We start from the raw sequence: 18913 nt of genomic DNA on the forward strand, positions 1-18913 counted from the left end.
CAATCCTTTGAAATACACACTTAAGAGAAATCTTCAGTACTGAAGAGGTTTATTGTTACCCTATTAAGAACTTCTTACAAAGATTGATGCATGCATGTGTTGTAGTTAGGAAATCTATGTGTATCATGATTGCTAACACATCAGCTTTGCTGAAACCTTGTTCCCTTCTATTTTTATGTGTGGGCACACAACCATGGAAAGGAAATAATAATTAGACTCCCCTATCCTTTGAAGTATCTCTGACTATAGTCTTTATTTTCTGCATGGCAGGAGGAATGCCAGAACTACATTCGAGTGCTTCTTGTTGGAGGCAACCACCTCTTTACCTGTGGAACCAACGCGTTCACCCCAATCTGTACCAATCGGACGGTATGAGTTGAATGTTTTATCTCACCAGCTAGAGTCTCTGTTCTGAGCCAGCAGACTAAAAGGCAAAGCAGGCTGTGACCAAGTCCAGGCTATTTGCATATTGATGGGTGGGCTGATCTGTAAAAGGCTGATGTGACTAATGGTGGTCCCAACAGAAGAGTTAACCAGTGATGTCTTTGCAGTCCTTTCCTCAGCTGTGGGACAGAGCACAGCTACAAGCCGCTCAGTTCCTCACCCATGCCAGTTCTCATAAACCTTAGGTATTTTTAAGACTTCTGCCAAGACTTCTATCAAGTTTGGTTGGCATCAACTGGTTTATTTACAAAATGTAGTTGGGTAGCTACATACTGCATATGTGTAACTCTGAAGAAGATGAGAGTACCTGCATTAGTGATTTCTGACTGTCAAGACACCTTGGTTGAGAAAATCTGTCATTCTGTTTCTGAAAAAAAGCTCATTGTAATGTATGTGTCAAAGAAAGAGAGTCCATTAAGGATCAATAACAGTCATCACAAAAATCAAAATGTCTCTGTTTAGGCTAAGCTGGCTATTTATTTTTGGAGGGGAGTGGCATTTAAGTACAAAGAGTAGCTGTGTCACCAAAAAACTCCTTGGTTTATTTATTATCTTTAAACCTCTTGTACCTTTATTTTCAAATAACATTTTAACATCATACTGTGGATTATGGCTGAAAGTATGAGGACTACTAAATCAGAGAGATAGTTCTACTGAACTGAAAAGCTCCTTTTTTAATCTCATTTTTCATATGAGGTGCTTTTTTAGGACACTCAATAGACGTTTTTTTAATTGTCTGACCATTTGCTACAATGAGTACTTTAGTTGATTCTGGCCATCAGATCTGTTTTCTTTTTCATAATAACAAGCTATGTAGTGACAATTAATTCTGAGTTGCTTCTAATATAAAACATCTCAGGCGTGGTGGCTAATTATTAACTTGCATGTTTTACATACTGAAGTGGGAGAAGTGAGATCAGACAACATAACAGTAAAACTTTCTATACGAGACATTTTCAGATTGATGTAAAGGGCACCTCATTACTGTTGTACAATACCAAAGCAGATAACTATGTGTTTATGATAGGATTTTTTCTCAGATTGATGCAGCTTGTCTGAAATGATAATTTTCAAGTTATCTTAATGCAAATTTCTCACTCTTTTACAGTTAAGTAACTTGACAGAGATACATGATCAAATCAGTGGCATGGCTCGTTGTCCTTACAGTCCACAGCACAACTCTACTGCTCTTCTCACTTCCAGTGGGGAATTATATGCTGCTACAGCCATGGATTTTCCAGGAAGGGATCCTGCTATTTATCGCAGTCTGGGTGCCCTTCCTCCTCTCCGTACTGCCCAGTACAACTCCAAGTGGCTGAATGGTGAGTGCTGATGGACCACAAGGCTCATCTTTTTTCAACACATGTTTTCCATATTCACAGTCTTGAAATTCCATTCTGAGAATTTGAATGTTTTTAGAGTATTATTTATCTCATTTTTAAATTATTTTGCATAATACACTTTTTTATTTTACTACTAAAAGTATTTTGGCATTTAACATAGTTGCAGTATGTAGATGTGTACTTTAGGTCACGTTTGCAGGCACAGAGATGAGCTGCACTGTGTCTCTCAGGTGCACTTATATGGCAAAGCTGAGTCAGCTGAGAGCAGTAGCTTGCCTTGAGCATTCTTTTGTTGAGCCCTTCAAAAACCTAAAGCAGAAAATAAACAGTTTATAATGGACTGAATTCTCCTCCTTTCCCTGCAGGTCCCAGCCTTGACAAGCAGAAAAAGTTATACTTTCAAGCAGACTGACTTTTTTTGATGCCTATTATAGCCAAAGGATAGGGGCTAGTCTGCGAAAAGGGTCATAAAATCTTGTAGCCATGACTCTCTGTGTCACGGTTTTTAATCACCTGATGGGGATTTCCAGCTGAGAGAAGCTGTAAACAGGTAGTCTCGAGATGAAACCGGGCCCATTGCCATTTTATGTATTACTAAAAAAAATAAACAGATTCTTCTGAAATGCAAATTATTTGTCATAAAATATGAAATTATATATATTACCATTTGACTGTGCTTGAAAAAAACCCATATTTTCATAACTCATGCTACGTGACACAACAGTTACTATTACCACAGTGCGTTTCATGTTATGATGGGATTATTTTCCTGTTGAAATTAAGTGTAAATATAAAACCTCCTACCTTCAGAACATTAGGTCAGCTGCAAGTGACAGACTTTATTTTGAATGTTTCAGTTCTTATATAATCTGAATGCTGAATTATATGTATTTGCTTGTTGTATTTTCCTTATACAAAGAAGCCATCAGAGGTACCTTGAAGAAATTTGTAACCTTTTCTGAAGGTCAGCTGATTTTAGAGTATTAATTAGCAGAACAAAACCAAACTGCATGGAACATAACAGAATTGGAGCAGTGCAAAAGAAATGTGAGGGAAAAGAATAATTCCTTGTATAGGTATCTTTGTTCAGGCACCTTTTGTCCACACAGCCATGGTATTGGAACTAATTGCTGTTCCACACCTGGGTGCTTCTGTCAAAAGGAAAAAATTCTTCACACTGAATTTTCAGTTTAACTGGATGTACTTTCTGCCAACGGGCACACTAAAATTCCCCCTCAGATTCCTCTAATTAATCAGTTTCACTGCATTTACATTTTGTCTATTTAAAGGTTCAGCTGCACCTATACATTCTCTGTTAGGACTTATTCTTCTGCCTCAAAACTGTTTAGAAATAAGTTCCCAGGAAAGTGTGGCTTTTATCTTTGGAGAGGAAGAACAAGATGATGAGTTTGGTAGTTTGAGCCAGTTCAAGTAAATCCAATGAAAGGCTGAAAGCAGCCCAGTTACCTATATGAAAGGGAGAGAGAATGTCTTCTGGGGTAGCTAAGAGCTGGGGATTCGTCAGCTTGAGTTGAGGATTCATCTACTTTTATAACAATTTGCCTGCTCATTTGTGACTCAGTGCCAAAAAGCTGCGTTAGTTTTTCATTGCTTGGATGGAAGTGAAGATTTTGCTGCTTTCAGTGAGAAAGTAACGCAGATTATCCTGCAAGAAAAGTAAGGCATCAGCTGGAATGGAACTTCCTAGTCAGTATCTGTTCAGCAGCAGTAGCTGACAGTTACTGTAATTCAGTCTTGTTTTAGGTGTGCATGTGCATGCACACATGTCTGTGAATGTTTTCAATTTAAAGGAAGATTTTCTTCAGCGTCCGTGTTCCCCTCAGAGGGACCAACTCAAAGCATCTCTGGGGCAATGGCAGTACATGCGACTGATTATCTTGCTCTGTGTGCTGTTGTTATGCAATAAAGAGGTTGTTGATTTTAATGGCTATCACACTTCTCAGTGCATTCAGGGTTTTCAGTGACATCAGGAAGGCTGAAGGGACAAGCCCATATGCTTCAGCAGTCTGCTATCAGTGTTCAATGAAACTTGCAGTGAAAGATCTTGACATGGGAGGCTCTGAGTCTTCATCACAGAGGAAGCTTTGTTGCTAATCTCAATTGTCAGAAGGTCTGTCATCACAGGAACCATGACACATAGTGTGAAAGGGGAAAACAGAGCTGATGAGTCATGTCACTGGGGTGAAATCCCATATTGCTGTGCTGTGATTTTGACTTCTGGCATCACAGATATCACAAATAAAATAAATCTAAGTTGATGCCCTGTCTGAGCTTCCCCATTCGTTCTGGTTCAGCCAGAGTCCTGTATTTATTGTCAGGTTCTGCCTTCTTCTGGGGGCTTGATAGGTCCAGAAGCAATCCACACAAGGTGAATAGGTAAGTTAAAGTTATTTTCAGTCTATGTTACTGAGCATCATTCTGATCAGGTCCTTAGCCTTAGTAGAGTATTTGGAGAAGTCAGTGAACTTTCATTTCTGTGTTAAAATTTTCTTGATATACTCAACAGTCAGTTATCTGGGGTGATGGAAGAGTTGAGATAGTTTGGTTAAAAATATGAGTTATTCAAATATGTGTAAAAGTAAGCTACAAGAATATACTGTGAGAGTAAAACCGAAAGGAAAAAAGGAAGTTCAGTGTCCTCATGGTGCATGAAATGCAAAGATCTTGAGAAAACACGGATCCAAGAAGGTAGATCAACAATGTGGTGACACTGCTAACACAGAAATTCTGTTGACTGGAGATAGTTACTGTGGAGCCATTTTAGAGGGTCCCTGAGTATGCTGTTTGTTTACCCACTAGACAACCTGCTGACAATATTTGAGATTTGAATCCCCTGAATTTTGTCTCTTGACAGCGTTTAATGGCATACAGAGCAATTGGTCAAATGTTGAACATATCTGCCCAAGTCTTGAATATTTTTAATATTTTGGAAAATCTTAATGTGTCAATGGTCATGTCTTCAGTGGTGGAGGAAAGAAGCATCTGAAGGCAGTTGTTGAACTTGCTCTCTTTTAACATTAGGAGTAGTAATTTATGTAGCTCTTCGTTATCTTTGAATACAATTACCAGTTTTTAGGGTTTTTTACCTCAGAACTCCACTGCTCTTTCAAAAAAGAAATTAATCCTCTGCTTATGGAGCCTATTTCTGTGCTCCTGGTGCTCCAACAGTCAACATAAACCACAGCATGCCCAAATGCAATGAGCAGGTGTTTGAACACAGTCATCACCATGCAGAGATTCTACTCATCTCCATGAGGAGTTGCCACTGAAGGACCAGACTACCTAAGCGCTATGACTTGATACAGGTTGGGTCACGCTGACAGTACAGAGACAGGTGCCCTGTGTTGTCCTAACTTTTCTTATCTACCCTGTCAGTATTCTGTAACTCTCACACTGTTCTCAGTCAAAAGGAGCATCATCAACCCAGATGAGCTAACAACTGCTGCAAACCAGCACTCTTCCAATCCAGCAGCCCACCTGGTCGTAGGATAGTAAACTGGAAAATGTGAAACCGAGAACCACTTCCTCTCATGATGTCACATTTTGGCCCTCTCTTTTCTCACGTAGAGAAAAAAAGTTGCTCAAGTGAATGAATATATGCACAAAGTGAAGAAAGTAGCTTATTCCTTAAGGTGTATTTTTCTGCTACCTTTTCTTTTTGTCTCTGAATCTGTGTTGAAGTACTTCTTTGCTTGGTTGAAACAACTTGAGGTAACACAGCACACATTGAGGAGTAGGTCAGAAACAGCTGTTCCATTGTTTTCCTCTCCTGATCAAAGCAAGCAACAAGACCTTGAGCTTCACCCAACTGCTTAAGTCACTAATGGGCAGCATATTACTAGAACATTTTAAAATTACCTTAATAGTATTTAATAAAAATTAGACTGCTTTAGCAGTCTGCTTTGAACGTTATTAAATGATAGCAAATACAATTTTTTATTAAGGAAAAAAGTATGTCTTGATTTTAAGCTGCCATGCTGTTTGTTTGAGTCTCTTTAAGTTCTCAGTGAAAGATGGAGTTTAAATAATATCCATTTTGCTGATATACTGGGCTTCTAGTTAGACTTTGCTTTAGAGTTGATCTGCAAAGTGCAACAGGGGCAGAAGTCATCCTTATTTGCTCTAGAGCACAGAGGTAAATGGAAAAGTTATAGTTGTAGACCACAAACTGCAATGGGTCCAGATTGGCGAGGAAAAGCCTCTACTGCTTAGACTTAGACACTTTTTCTGTAGTCCATCATTTGCAGTTACTAAAGGTATTTCTCCTTTTAGTTCATCTCCTCAAGTCAGTGAATGTTTGATCTGCTGCCTCAGTGTGAAAAGTTTGTGTTAGTATGTCATGTCTGTTTGCTTCATTTAGCTGATAAAAGAGCAAAACAGATTACAGAAAAAACTGCAGTCCAAATCAATCCCTTTCTGTTTCATCACATGGAGAAGCACTGGGACATTTGGCTTCGTAATTTTCCGGATGACTTAGCTTGCAATTGCTTAGATCTCCAACTCTCCTGAAATACATTGTAGCTGTTTTATTTATCCTAGACATACAGTGATAGATACTATTGGAACATGTTAAATAAATAAAAACTTTGTTCTAAATGTCAAGCCACTTCATCAATAGGCAGTCCATAGATGATTGAAAAGTAATCTTACATCAGATGTAGCTGTAAAACAGAAAAATAAAATAAAATAAAATTGTAAATCCATACAGATTAGAAGCCTTTCCAGCTCTAAAGAGCATAGAAATGTTTGGATTGTTCTGCTCTGCTGGCAGACTTAACATTATCATTTTGTCCTCTTGCTGTCCTAAGCATTTGGTTGGTATTTACTCTTAAAATAGTTCTTCTGAGACCCCTTCTTAAAAATGTTTCACTTAATAAAAAGCTTACTAATCTAGCGTAGATAATTTTAATCTTCACAAATAACAGTAAAAGTAAAATTCTTACAAAGAATTGGTAGTTGGTTATCGGAGTTTAATACAGCTCTGAATCCATTCCTATTACAGTTTGTTAGCAGACTTTTATTATAAATCTTGCTGCTAGCAGGATAAGTGGAGAGATATTATGACCTAAGAACAAAAATTAATCCTTTCACTTTTGCTTTTAAGGATTAATGGAAATGGCTAGAATAATTCAAAGTTATCCCTTCATTTTTTCTGAAAAGCCTTGTAATTACCTTGTGCAAGCTTTTCTTATGTAATATTTTATGTAACTCAAAACAGTGTGTTCTGGAGATGTACAGTTAATTCTTTAGCTCTCAGATAAGAGACCTGACTGAAAATACCCAAGGCATATGCTATCAGCTGTTGTTTGTTTTGCAAGAAAATAAATAATTACTTTCCTTTGGCTGTGCCACCCATAAGGTTGATTCTGTTCTTATGTATGTATGATCCTTTTTGCCAGTATCCTAAAATGGGAGGGAAATGCCTTTTGGTTTTAAAACCTATCCTTAGGCTTCTTCACTGGAGCTGCTACTAGAGGAAGAATTTGAGCAGTTGTGCTGTGTTTTTCCTATCAAAGCTGTACATTTTCTCTCAGATGGCAATGACAGAGTAGGAGAGCAGTAAGTTGATTCAAGATGGAAAGGCCTCCCCTTACTTTCTTTCTCCAAAGCCAGACTAAGTTATTACAAAACACCTTTGTAGCATTTTGTCATGTGTCTGAAATAAAATCATAGAATCATTTGGGTTGGAAAAGACCTTTAAGATCATTGAGTCCAACCATAAACCTGAGACTGCCTAGCCCACCACTAAACAGTGTCCATAAGCACCACATCTACAAATCTTTTAAATACCTCCAGGGATGATAATTCAGCCACTTCTGTGAGCAGCCTGTTCCAGTGTTTGACAGGCCTTTCAGTGAATACATTTTTCTTAATATCCAGTCTAAACCTCCCTTGGTGTAACTTGTGGCCATTTCCTCTCGTCCTGTCACTTGTTACTTGGTAGAAGAGTCCAACTTGTTTCAGGTAGCTGTAGAGAGCAATAAGGTCTCCCCTCAGCCTCCTTTTCTCCAGCCTAAATAACCCCAGCTCGCTTAGATGCTCCTCATGAGACTTATTCTCCAGATGCTTCACCAGCTTTATTGCCCTTCTCCAGACGCGCTCCAGCACCTCAGCGTCTTTCTTTTAGTGAGATGCCCAAAACTGAACACAGTAGTCAAGGTGTGGTCTCATCAGTGCTAAGTACAAGGGGGACAATCACTTCCTCAGTCCTGCTGGCCACAGCATTTTTTATACAAGCCAGGATGCTGTTGGCCACCTGGGCACACTGCTGGCTCACATTCATCCAGCTCTTGATCAAAACCCCCAGCTTATTTTCCTCTGGGCAGCTTTCCAGCCACTCTGCCCCAAGCCTGTAGCATTGCTTGGGGTGATTGTGACCCAAATGTGGGACCCAGATGGTGGAGAAAGGCAGCACTTCCCCTGAAGGTGGGATTTTTTTTCCTCTTACCTACTGTAGGTAAACCAGAAAGGTCCATTTTCCATTTATGAGAAGACTACTAAAGAGGGCTACTGAGGGACAGAGCCTGTTCTTTTATTTTTCATCTAGCCTCCTCATGTCAGGTGCCAATTGGAGAGGCTGAACAAGGAAGGAAGAAAGGCACCCCTGCAAGCAAATCATCTGTGCCCAGCTGCAGAGAGGTGCAGCAAGTGCCTCAGCCTCATTAATGCTGCAGAAAACTGTAATTCACAGAGAGAATGAAAGAACTTAGAACTCAAATATGTCTCAACCAGGGGAAGGCAGAAAAAGGGATTAATTTCAGGGAACATGAACACACAAAAAACAGCATTCACCAAAGAAAGGAGGAGGACAGAGATAGAATTGAAGTGAGAGATAGAATTTCAGTAGCAGATGTACCAAGCCATAAAGTGAGAAGGAAAAGGGCTCATTATGAAAGTGAACTCTGGTTTCCTTTCTCTTATGAAAACACCAAAAAAGAACGTCAGGAAAAAAAAGAAAAGAAAAGAAAAAAAAAAAAAAAAAAGAGAAAAAGAGAACCAGGTCTGCAAAGAAAGTCCTTTGATCATCTCCCTCACTGCAAAACTAGATTAGAGAAAAAAAGTAAATGGCAGTCCAGATGTTTGGAGGTAAATGAGCACGCCATCATAATTGGGTTTTCTTTCCATACCGTACCTGGTGGTTTGTTAAATCTGCTTAAGGAATGCTAAGTTGTATTTTTTCGTGAGTATGTGGAATTCTGAATCATGAGTTTTAAGTAACCAATGAAACTTCTGCATCTTTTAATAGATCCCTATAACCAAAACCTCCAGAGGTTCTGAGTAAATTAAGATACTTCTCTATATTTTTGATCCTTATCCCTCTCCCAATGTACTGCTAATCAAGGTGTCTATCCCGTGAATATAGGTGATACAAAATCCACTGAACTCCAGAGGCAACTCTCAAGGACTTGAGTAGGTAACAGGTCAGAATAAAGAATGGTTTATGTTACTAGGTTTGTCACTGGCAAATTCACATCAGCAAAATGATACAATAAGTTGCAAAATATTATGCCATATAGCAACGCTTTACCTGGAAAAATAAGGAGATTTATTTGAAATAAACAACAGGAAATAAGGAATTTTGTAATACTATATTTGAAAACTGTTTTTCAGAAAGGAAATAATTGCCTTTCATAATTTATTAGAGTACATCAACAAAATGTAATGTCTAATGAGTGCATCCACCTTCATGATTATACTGAATTGTATTATAAAATCTATACATATAAGCTAACAAAGTAAGAGAAGATCGGAAAAAATGTCTGGCATACTCAGTTTTAGACTGTTTTGCAGTCCCTGTTTCAAATCCATAAAATGTTCAATTTAGCAAAAGAAAACAAATGTAAAAGAAATCACAAAGAGCTGAGGCATTGCAGAAGAAATAGCAGTCAAAATAGACTGGTAGCCAGCTAGCTATGCTATGCCAGACTATCATTTTAACTATGTGTTCTGGGTAATTATGAAATACAGGAGAAAAATAGCTATTAATAAACAGTTATTTCCACCAGTTTTATATCAGGACTTCAGATTTTACAGTTCAGCTCCTTAGGATAGATATAACTATGATGACTACAAGTTATATATTACTTTTAAGATATTTAATGCTGTAGGAAAATTTTACCCCACCATTTAGATTCATCTTTAAACATTCATGAACCAGGATGCCTTGGTCAGCCTAATACAAGATCTACACTGTTATCCAACAGCTGCAGAGGGCTACACTAAATGAATATGCTTAATGAATATATGGCAAAGGCAAAATGCAAGCAGGAGATTAACTTAATTAATTATATTGGTAAGGTGAAAGATAATAAAATAGAATGGCACATTTGGAGCTTAAATTATTTCCATTATTTTAAGCATCCATTTTGGAGAACGTTTTTCTCACTGGAGATTGAACCTTTTTCAAAAAACTCAAAGACATCTTCCTAGGATTTAATGTTGTTGTTTAAGGTCAGTTGGCAACAAAGAACCATGTGTCTGCTCACTCAGTTCCCCCCACCCCACCCTGGGTTGATGGGGAGGAGAATCAAAAGATAAAGGTAAAACTCATGGGTTGAGGTAAGGACAGTTTACAAGGACAACACAAAGCAAAAGTAAGTGATTATAGAACCATAGAATGCCAGGTTGGAAGGGACCCCAAAGATCATCATGTCCAGCCTTTCTAGGTAATAATATAGTTTAAATGAGATGGCCCAGCACCCTGTCAAGCTGAGTCTTCAGACAGTCTGATGTGTTGAAATCCACCACTTCCTTTGGAAGATTACTCCGATGTCTGTTTTCATGGTGAAAACTTTTCTTCTGGAGTCCAATCACAGTCTTCCCAGGAGTAACTTGTACCCATTACCCTTTATCTTTACATGTGATTCCTTGTAAATAGGGAATCTCCCATCTTCTTGGTAGCCACCCTTTATGTACTTGAACACCGTAACAAGGTCTCCCCTAAGCCGCCTTTGGCCTGGGCAAATGCAGTTTTCTCAGCCTTTCCTCATATGGCAGGTCCTCCAGTCCTCTAATCATCGTTCTGGCCCTTCTCTGGACCCTCTGTCCACATCCTTTTTGTAGAGTGGGGACCAAAACTGGACACAGTGCTCCAGGTGTGTTCTGACAAGCGCTCAGTAGATTGGGATAATGACCTCTTTATTTCTGCTGGTCATGCAAGAGAAAATACATATACAAAATATCGATGCATAATAAAAATATTGATGCACAATAAAATTGCTCATCACTCAATCCGACGTGCATCACACTTACAAGCCACAATAACTCCTCCCCCAACCACCACCCCCTAATTTATATACTGAGCATTGTATCATATTGTATAGAATATAGCCTTGGCTAGTTGGGGTCTTCTGTCCTTGCTGTATTCCCTCCCAGCCTCTTGTGAAAATTAACCCTATCCTAGCTGAATCGAGGACTAATGCCAGTAACTGTCTGGATGAATACAAATATTTGGAAGAAATGGATCTTTAGAGGCCAACAGTGTGAGAGTGTTATTCATTGATCTAGTGAGCTCAATGAGCAAGCTCCAGACAGATGTTTTTCAGTAATACACCAGTATTTAGACATCTAAGATTTTGAATATGTTATACATGCGTATATCTCTGTGTGTGTCTTGTGTATAGGTATAATCTGATCTGTGTCTAGATCTAACAAACTTCTAATTTTAGCTTTCTTTTCACACTTCTTGGACTAATTTAACTTTTTACTAGGTCTCTGAATGCATTGCACTTGAGAAGTGTGTCATCACTTTTCACAGGGACAGTCAGTAGAAATTACAGCTTTTCTGGCTGAGAGTAGGCCTGGACCTTATAATCATTAAGGTTAATTGCTGTTTCCTCCAGAAAGACTGATTATTCTTTGTCATTTGGTTCACTCTGGAAGCAGTAGCATGCACTACCTTGGTAAATTAAGTCATACTAATCTGCTTCAGAGGATGTGCTGTTTTAAAGAGTAAACAGCTGAAGCCAACTTTCTTTCCTCAAAACTCAGGAAGCAAGAGGCCAGGATGCCCACAGCTGCTCTCACAGTGCTTTCTCAAACTCCTGTTTCCCATCCCTCTTCCCAGAGAAACTTTCTGTGTAGTTCCTCTCATCCTTTTACCCACTCAAACGACATCTACACCACTAAATAAAAAAGGCCCAGGATGTAAGCTTACATATGACACCCTTGGTCATGCATACTGCTTAACTCTTGGCTCAATTCCCAGCCTTTTTTTGGACCACTACAGCCACTGCTTTCCCAGTGAAAAATGGGTTTTGACTCAGAGAAAAACTTGCCTTAGAATCCTGCCTTAACCACCAGTGTAGATGGGGCTGCACCATGTGGCTCCTTCTGCCCACCAGTATCCCATCCCATTCCCAGTAAGCTTTACAGTCCTGAATTCCTGAGTCTGTCCTTACACTGCCTCCAGGGCACACAGCCCTGCTTTCATGCTGCAAGAATGCCATTCTCTGGGCTGCAGCCTCAGCTCGTGCTGAGTTGCAGAGCTGCAGGCAGTCCCTACAGGAATAGTTGATGCTGTCAGATGGCATCAACCTGTGGCTGGTCGGGCCACTTATGTCCACAGTATGGACTTAGTCTCTTTGTCTCTGAGTTTCCTGAGCAGGTGAAAAGGGAGAATAACCTAGAAGTACCCTTCATTAGGAACAAAAATGGTGTTCCCCGGAAAATGTAGGTTTTTTCCCAGCTTTTAGAAAACATTAAAGCACTATCTTGACTTCATAAGGTTCAGTCATCTTTTTTTGCAGTACCTTAGATGAGTCTGTGGGGAAATGTCCTTGCAGGACAGTCATGCTAATTTATGAAGGAAACTGTAGAGATTCCCAGGCTTTCCACTGAGTAAGCAAAATTCAGAAATAGCACACTACAATTAGTTTGACCCGAGGCAATGCTAACGAGCCACCTAGTGCTTTCAGAGCATGGGCTTATGTATATACTGCATGTTGTGTGCTGGAGATCTTTGCATGTCACATTCACAAACTCATTTTCTTGCTTTCCTGATTTCATTGTTTCTATTTAATTTGGGAAAGACTAGTCAGCCTGACACATCTATAAATTTAATATATAAAAATGTATAAAGGTCATATATAATACTGTTAACATTACTGCAGGTTGAAAATCTCATGTTATTTCATACTAGCTGTATCCTTTTTGTGAGGAATGGTCCATTTTCTCTCCCCCTAGAGAGAATACCAGAATCCTTGCACTTATTGTGGTGATCTAATAATTCACCAATGAGATATGTTTATCCTTCCAGAACTCTTTGCAAATTCAGCAGAAAACAAGAGATTCACTCCATTTACTTCATTAAAAACTTTTATGGAAAGACCTCCATGTCAACAGATAGCAGTTCACAGCACAGTATCTGGAAACATGAACTCATTTTTCCTAGACATTAATCTTCTTTTTCCTTTGAAACCATTCAGTTAACTTCTCCCAAAGAGAAGATGAAATATATGAAGTCTGACATCATAATCCTTCCGTATCTCCAGAACTCCCTGAGGTAGCTCTGAGATTATTACATTTCATGCAAATCAAAACAGTTTTCACAAGTCTCAACAACATGTCACATTTTCATCAGTTCATAATCAGTACAGTATATGCATAGGTGTTTGCAGATGTATATTTTGTTTCTCAGTTTTGAATCCATGAAATATTAATACTAGTTTTTATTTATACATATATTACAATTATCAGTGCAACTTTAAAATATTGTCTCTTGAAAGATTGACATGGATTTTTCAAGAAACCTAAAGACATTCTGAATGCATTTAATATTATTTTTTTAAATTATCACATGGAATCATATGTAGAGTGGTTTGAATTGGAAGGCAGCTTAAAGATCATCAAGTTCCAAGCCCCCTGCATAGGCAGGGAAACTCCCACTAGACCAGGTTGCTCAAAGCCTTATCCAACCTGGTCTTGAATGCTTCCAGGGATGGGCAATCCACAACCTCCCTAGGCAACCTGTTCCACAGTCTCACCACCCTCACAGTGAAGAATTTCTTCCTAATATCTAACCTAAATCTCCTCTCTTTCCGTTTAAAGCCAGTTACCATTGTCCTGTCTATACATGGCCTTGTAAAATCTCCCTCTTTAGCTTTCCTGTAGTCTCCCTTCAGGTACTGGAAGGCTGCTTTAAGATCTCCCCAGAGCCTTCTCTTCTCCAGGCTAAACAACCCCAACTCTCTCTGACTGTCTCCATAGCAGAGGTGCTCCAGCCCTCTGATCATCTTTGTTACCCTCCTCTGGACTTGCTTCAACAAGTCCATGTCCTTCCTGTGTTGGGGGCTCCAGAATTGGACACAGTTCTCCAGGTGGGGTCTCACGAGAAGAATAGAGGGGGAAAGTTACCTCCCTTGACCTGTTGGTCATGCTTCTTTTAATGAAGCCCAGGATATGGTAGGCTTTCTGGACTGCAAGCACACAGTTCATTACAGTTCATTAAGGTTTTCTTTGTAATTCCTCGTTCTCCACAATTTGAGTGCTTCTGGTAGTGTTTTTGCCTCTGCAGTGAGATGCTGTTGTGCCAGTATACAGGCCATTTTATATCAGCAGGTCAAGGGAGGTGATGCAAATGCACAGGCACTGTGTAACTTATGACAGCTCAGGATAGCAACAAGTTCTCCTCAAAAGATTTTGGTTGCTATCTCCTGGCAAAACATCTGTGCAGATCTGAGTGCAGGGAAAATGTGGTGTGTTACAGACTAATCTCAAGGAACTGCTTAATAGGATAATGAGTGAATGTTATAGGGAGGAGTGAGAGAGCTATCATATCTGCTCAGTTTCAAGTATTCCAGGCAGCTGATGACTATTCCTGCCAAAAAAACCTGCCCTGGAGACTCTCAGCACAGCAGATAGAGAGGCATGCAGCACAAGAGGCCATGTAAGCTGGGAGCTGGGCCACTTCTGGAAAGGATGTGTCTGACAGAGTTTGGACTGCTGTGTAGAAACGCCACCTTGCTTGTCTTTTTTTTACAGATTTGAGATGTTTCTGCAAAATGCTCAGATTCAATTACACCAGTTTTTTTTCCGTACAATAGTGCTGTCAAGAGATGTTCACCTGTTGAATTTCTTTGGAGTGCTTCCTCACAATAGATGCTTTTAAAACAGTTTGCTTGGTTGTTTGTTTTCCACTGACAATAAAATTTGGGAATGAAAGCAAAAAATGTGCTTGTTTCTCGGGGTACCAGTGTTAGGTAATGTCTAGCCATGTTCATGGAGCTCATAATCCTTGCTGCACTTGACTTAGCCTGCTCAGATATTATGGGGCAAATTCTCTGCTAAGACAGTAAAAAGTATGTTTTTCTCTCTCTAATGCTGAAGTCCAACTTTCATGTTAATGTTAGTGCATATATCACAAGAAGGCGATAAATAATCTTTTTTTCTTTTATTTTCAGAGCCAAATTTTGTGTCATCTTATGACATTGGGAACTTTACCTACTTCTTCTTCCGGGAGAATGCAGTGGAACATGACTGTGGGAAAACAGTCTTCTCTCGTGCTGCTCGGGTGTGCAAAAATGATATTGGTGGCAAGTTTGTGCTAGAGGATACTTGGACTACCTTCATGAAAGCTCGACTGAACTGCTCTCGCCCTGGAGAAATTCCGTTTTACTATAATGAACTACAGAGCACTTTCTTTCTGCCAGAATTGGACTTGATCTATGGTATTTTTACCACTAATGTGTAAGTAAATTCCATTATATATTTTATTTTCTTGTTATTTGTGACAGGAAAAACTAAAGATTCTAAACTGCTCTCTTCTGTGTATTCTGGTTCCATGTGCCCTTGCAAGTCACTGAACAGTCTCTGACACCTACCTTCTATAAATATCCATTAACCAGGTGGAAACAGTCACAGTTTAATGCCAACAAATTACGATCCTCAAGTATTCTAGACAGAGAGCATGACTTTGAGCTTGAGATGGTTTTCATGCTTTTGGTACAGTCTGTTATTAACACATGTAGGCCATTAACACATGACCATCTGAAGGATGTGAAGGTGCACAAGTCTATGGGACCAGATGGGATTTGTCCATAGCTCCTGAAAGAAGTGGCCAATGAAATTGCAAAGCCTCTGTGCCTCATATTTGAAAATTCTTGGCAGGCTGGAGAAATCCTCCTTAACTGGAAAAGGGGAAACATAACTCCCATTTTCAAGAAGGGAAAAAAGGAAGACACAGGGAACTATAAACCAGTCAGTCTTATCTCTGTGCCTGACAAGATCGTGGAGGAGATCCTCCTGAAGGCATGGGGAAAATAAAGGGGTGATTTGTGACAGCCAACATGACTTCATCAAAGGCAAATCCTGCCTGACTAACTTGGTGGCCTTCTACAATGGGGTCACAGCACTGCTGGACAAAGGAGGAACAACTGACATCATGTACCTGTGCAAAGCCTTTGACGCTGTCCTGCACAACATCCTGGTATTGAAACTGGAACAATACAGATTCAATGTGTGGTCCACTTCTTGGGTATGGAACTGGCTGGATGGTCACACTCAAAAAGTGGTGATTAACGGCTTGATGTCCAGATAGAGACCTATCATGAGTGGTGTTCCCCAAGGGTCAGTACTGGGACTGATGCTATTTAAAATCTTTGTTGGTGACATGGACAGTGGCACTGGGTGCACCCTCAGCAAGTTTGACCATGACACCAAAGTGTGTGGTGAGGTCAACATGCTGGAGGAAAGGGATGCCATCCGGAGGGACCTTGACAGGCTTGAGAGGTGGGCTCATGCAAACTGCATTAAGTTCAACGAGGCCAAGTGCCAGGTTCTGCATCTGGGTCAGGGCAATCCCAAGCACAAATACAGGCTGGGGAGAAAATGGATCAAAAACAGGCCAGAGGAGAAGGCCTTGGGGGTGATGGTGGAAAAGAAACTCAACGTGAGCTGGCAATGTGTGCTTGCAGCCCAGACAGCCAACTGCGTCCTGGGCTGCATCAAAAGAAACCCAACCAGCAGGTGAAGGGTGGTGATTCTCCCCCTTTTCTTGGCTCTTGTGAGATGCCACCTGGAGTACTGTGTCCAATTCTGGATCCTCCAACATAAGAAGAACATGGAGCTCCTGGAGAAGGTCCAGAGAAGATGATCTGAGGGCTGGAGCACGTTTCCTATGAAGACAGGCTGGGAGAGTTGAGGCTGTTCAGTCTGGAGAAGAGAAGGCTCTGAGGAAACCTTATAGTGGTCTTCCAGTGCCTGATGGGGCCTACAGGAAAGCTGGGGAGGAAATTTTTACAAGGGCAGGTAGTGACAGGACAAGAGGTAATGGATCAAAACTGGAAGAGGGGAGATTTAGGTCAGACATCAGGAGGAAATTCTTTAGTGTGAGGGTGGTGAAACACTGAAACAGGTTGCCTAGGGAAGTTGTGGAAGTCCCATCGCTGGAAGCATTCAAGACCAGGTTGGATGGGGCCCTGAGCAACCTGATCTAGTGGGAGACATCTCTCCCCATGCAGGCAGCTTGGAACTAGGTGAACTTTAAGGTCCCTTCCAAATCAAACTATTCTATGTTTTTATGAGTCTTTGATCTTCCAGACTCAGGCTTGGCCCTGGGCTTGCAGCTCAGGCTGTGAGCATTGACTAGGGAGGGGCTTCCTGCACCAGGCTGTAATAATTCCTGACTTATAGCATGGGATGATGAGCTTAACGCAGTTCCTGCAATGGAGTAATGTAGTGAATCTAAATTCTGCTTTTTCAAAGAGAAAAGCAGAGACTTTGGGACTGCTGAGGTAAGAAAATTTGATGCTGGTTTAATCAGTCAGTTTACTTTAATTGGTCTATTTTACTAGCTAGTTTGAGTCTTAGATGACAGCTGTTTCTCAGGTGGCATGCTTATAGTCTGTTCAACATCACCTTTCACTAGAAGTCAAAATAGCTTTTGCATCCTCCTGTCACAGAAAGCCTGACTGGAGGAATTCTTCTCCAGAAAATCCACAGGGCTATGGAATGAGAATGATGCTCTTGTCTTGGAGGGGCTGTCCTAACAATGAGGGGAATTATTAAATATTTTTCTGTGCTACAAATTCCACAGTTTTTGAGGTTGAGTAAGGATACCAGGGCTGCCATCAGCACACATGAGCTGTTCTGAAAATGGGCTTGCTAATATAAGACTACTTTTGCACATAAAAGTAGACAGTATTTGAAACCTTGCTGCTACTTCCTTCTGCCCCAATGGCTCAGCATTCTGCCTTGTCCAGCAGAGATGGAATATTCAAAGAGAAATTGATGACAACTATTTAGGGGTGGGGGTTTTTTTTTAGAGGTCTATTTAAATTATTTTTTTTCCTGCCATCAAATATTGTAATTACATTTTTGGACATTGCTGAAATGCCCTAAAGTTAGGATTACTTCCCCATTCTGAATACCTGTTCACAGATACCTGCACAACCCATATGATCTGCCTTTCAGCCCTGCAAGCTGACAGTGGAGGAATGCCAGGGTTTCCCATGGCAGGGAACAACATATTCCTTTCTAATAATAGCATTCTTCAATCTCAGTATCTTCACAATTGCAATGATTTTATTGTACCCTAGTGGGTTTTCTTCATATACCATGAATATATTTTAATATACTTGTGGGGAAAAAAAAAAGGATTTCTGTCAATATAGACTGAGTAATAGCAAAACCTCCACCCTTTGTGTGTGGTTGACTATTAAGTCCACTATAGCCACTGCTTCACAATGAAGATGATTTTGTTTCTTTCAGACTATCCAAAAATCTATAAGCATGAATTTAATTCCTTTAATGACTCCAAGAAATTCAAGACATTGATGTGGTTAATAATATTAGTGAACTGCATTTAGTGATAGTTTATATAGGGAAGGAATTATCAAATCCAGTGACAGTTGATTCTGCAGAAATTGCTGGCATTAAAATTCAAGTTCTGGTGTTTCTTTGAACTAAGAGTGAAAAGTCTAAGAAAACAAATTACTCTTTTTTCCTGCTATAAAATCCATATATCCTAACTCTTTTTATAAGCTGTTGGTAGATTTGACCTACTGGAGTTATTTTTTCTCTCCATCATTTTGGAGTTTCTATAGTAGTCTTTCTTAAGACTTCTGTAAATTACAGGCTTCATTAAACAAAAAAAAAAAAGGGGGGTG

The 18913-nt window shown here is 39.9% G+C and overlaps 1 protein-coding gene across 1 annotated transcript in view; it reads left to right on the forward strand.

The window, feature by feature from the left end:
• The window catches only part of SEMA5A (sema domain, seven thrombospondin repeats (type 1 and type 1-like), transmembrane domain (TM) and short cytoplasmic domain, (semaphorin) 5A), a 241042-nt gene that overhangs the window by 98783 nt on the left and 123346 nt on the right, over positions 1-18913 (forward strand). Inside the window, exons 5-7 of the mRNA XM_010001362.1 lie at positions 271-369; positions 1553-1766; positions 15209-15494. Of these exons, the coding sequence (XP_009999664.1) occupies positions 271-369; positions 1553-1766; positions 15209-15494 (599 nt within the window). The remainder of the gene's footprint in view (positions 1-270; positions 370-1552; positions 1767-15208; positions 15495-18913) is intronic.

This window comes from Chaetura pelagica, unplaced genomic scaffold (genome assembly GCF_000747805.2).
Source record: "Chaetura pelagica isolate M959 unplaced genomic scaffold, ChaPel_1.0 scaffold317, whole genome shotgun sequence".
Taxonomy (NCBI): domain Eukaryota; kingdom Metazoa; phylum Chordata; class Aves; order Apodiformes; family Apodidae; genus Chaetura; species Chaetura pelagica.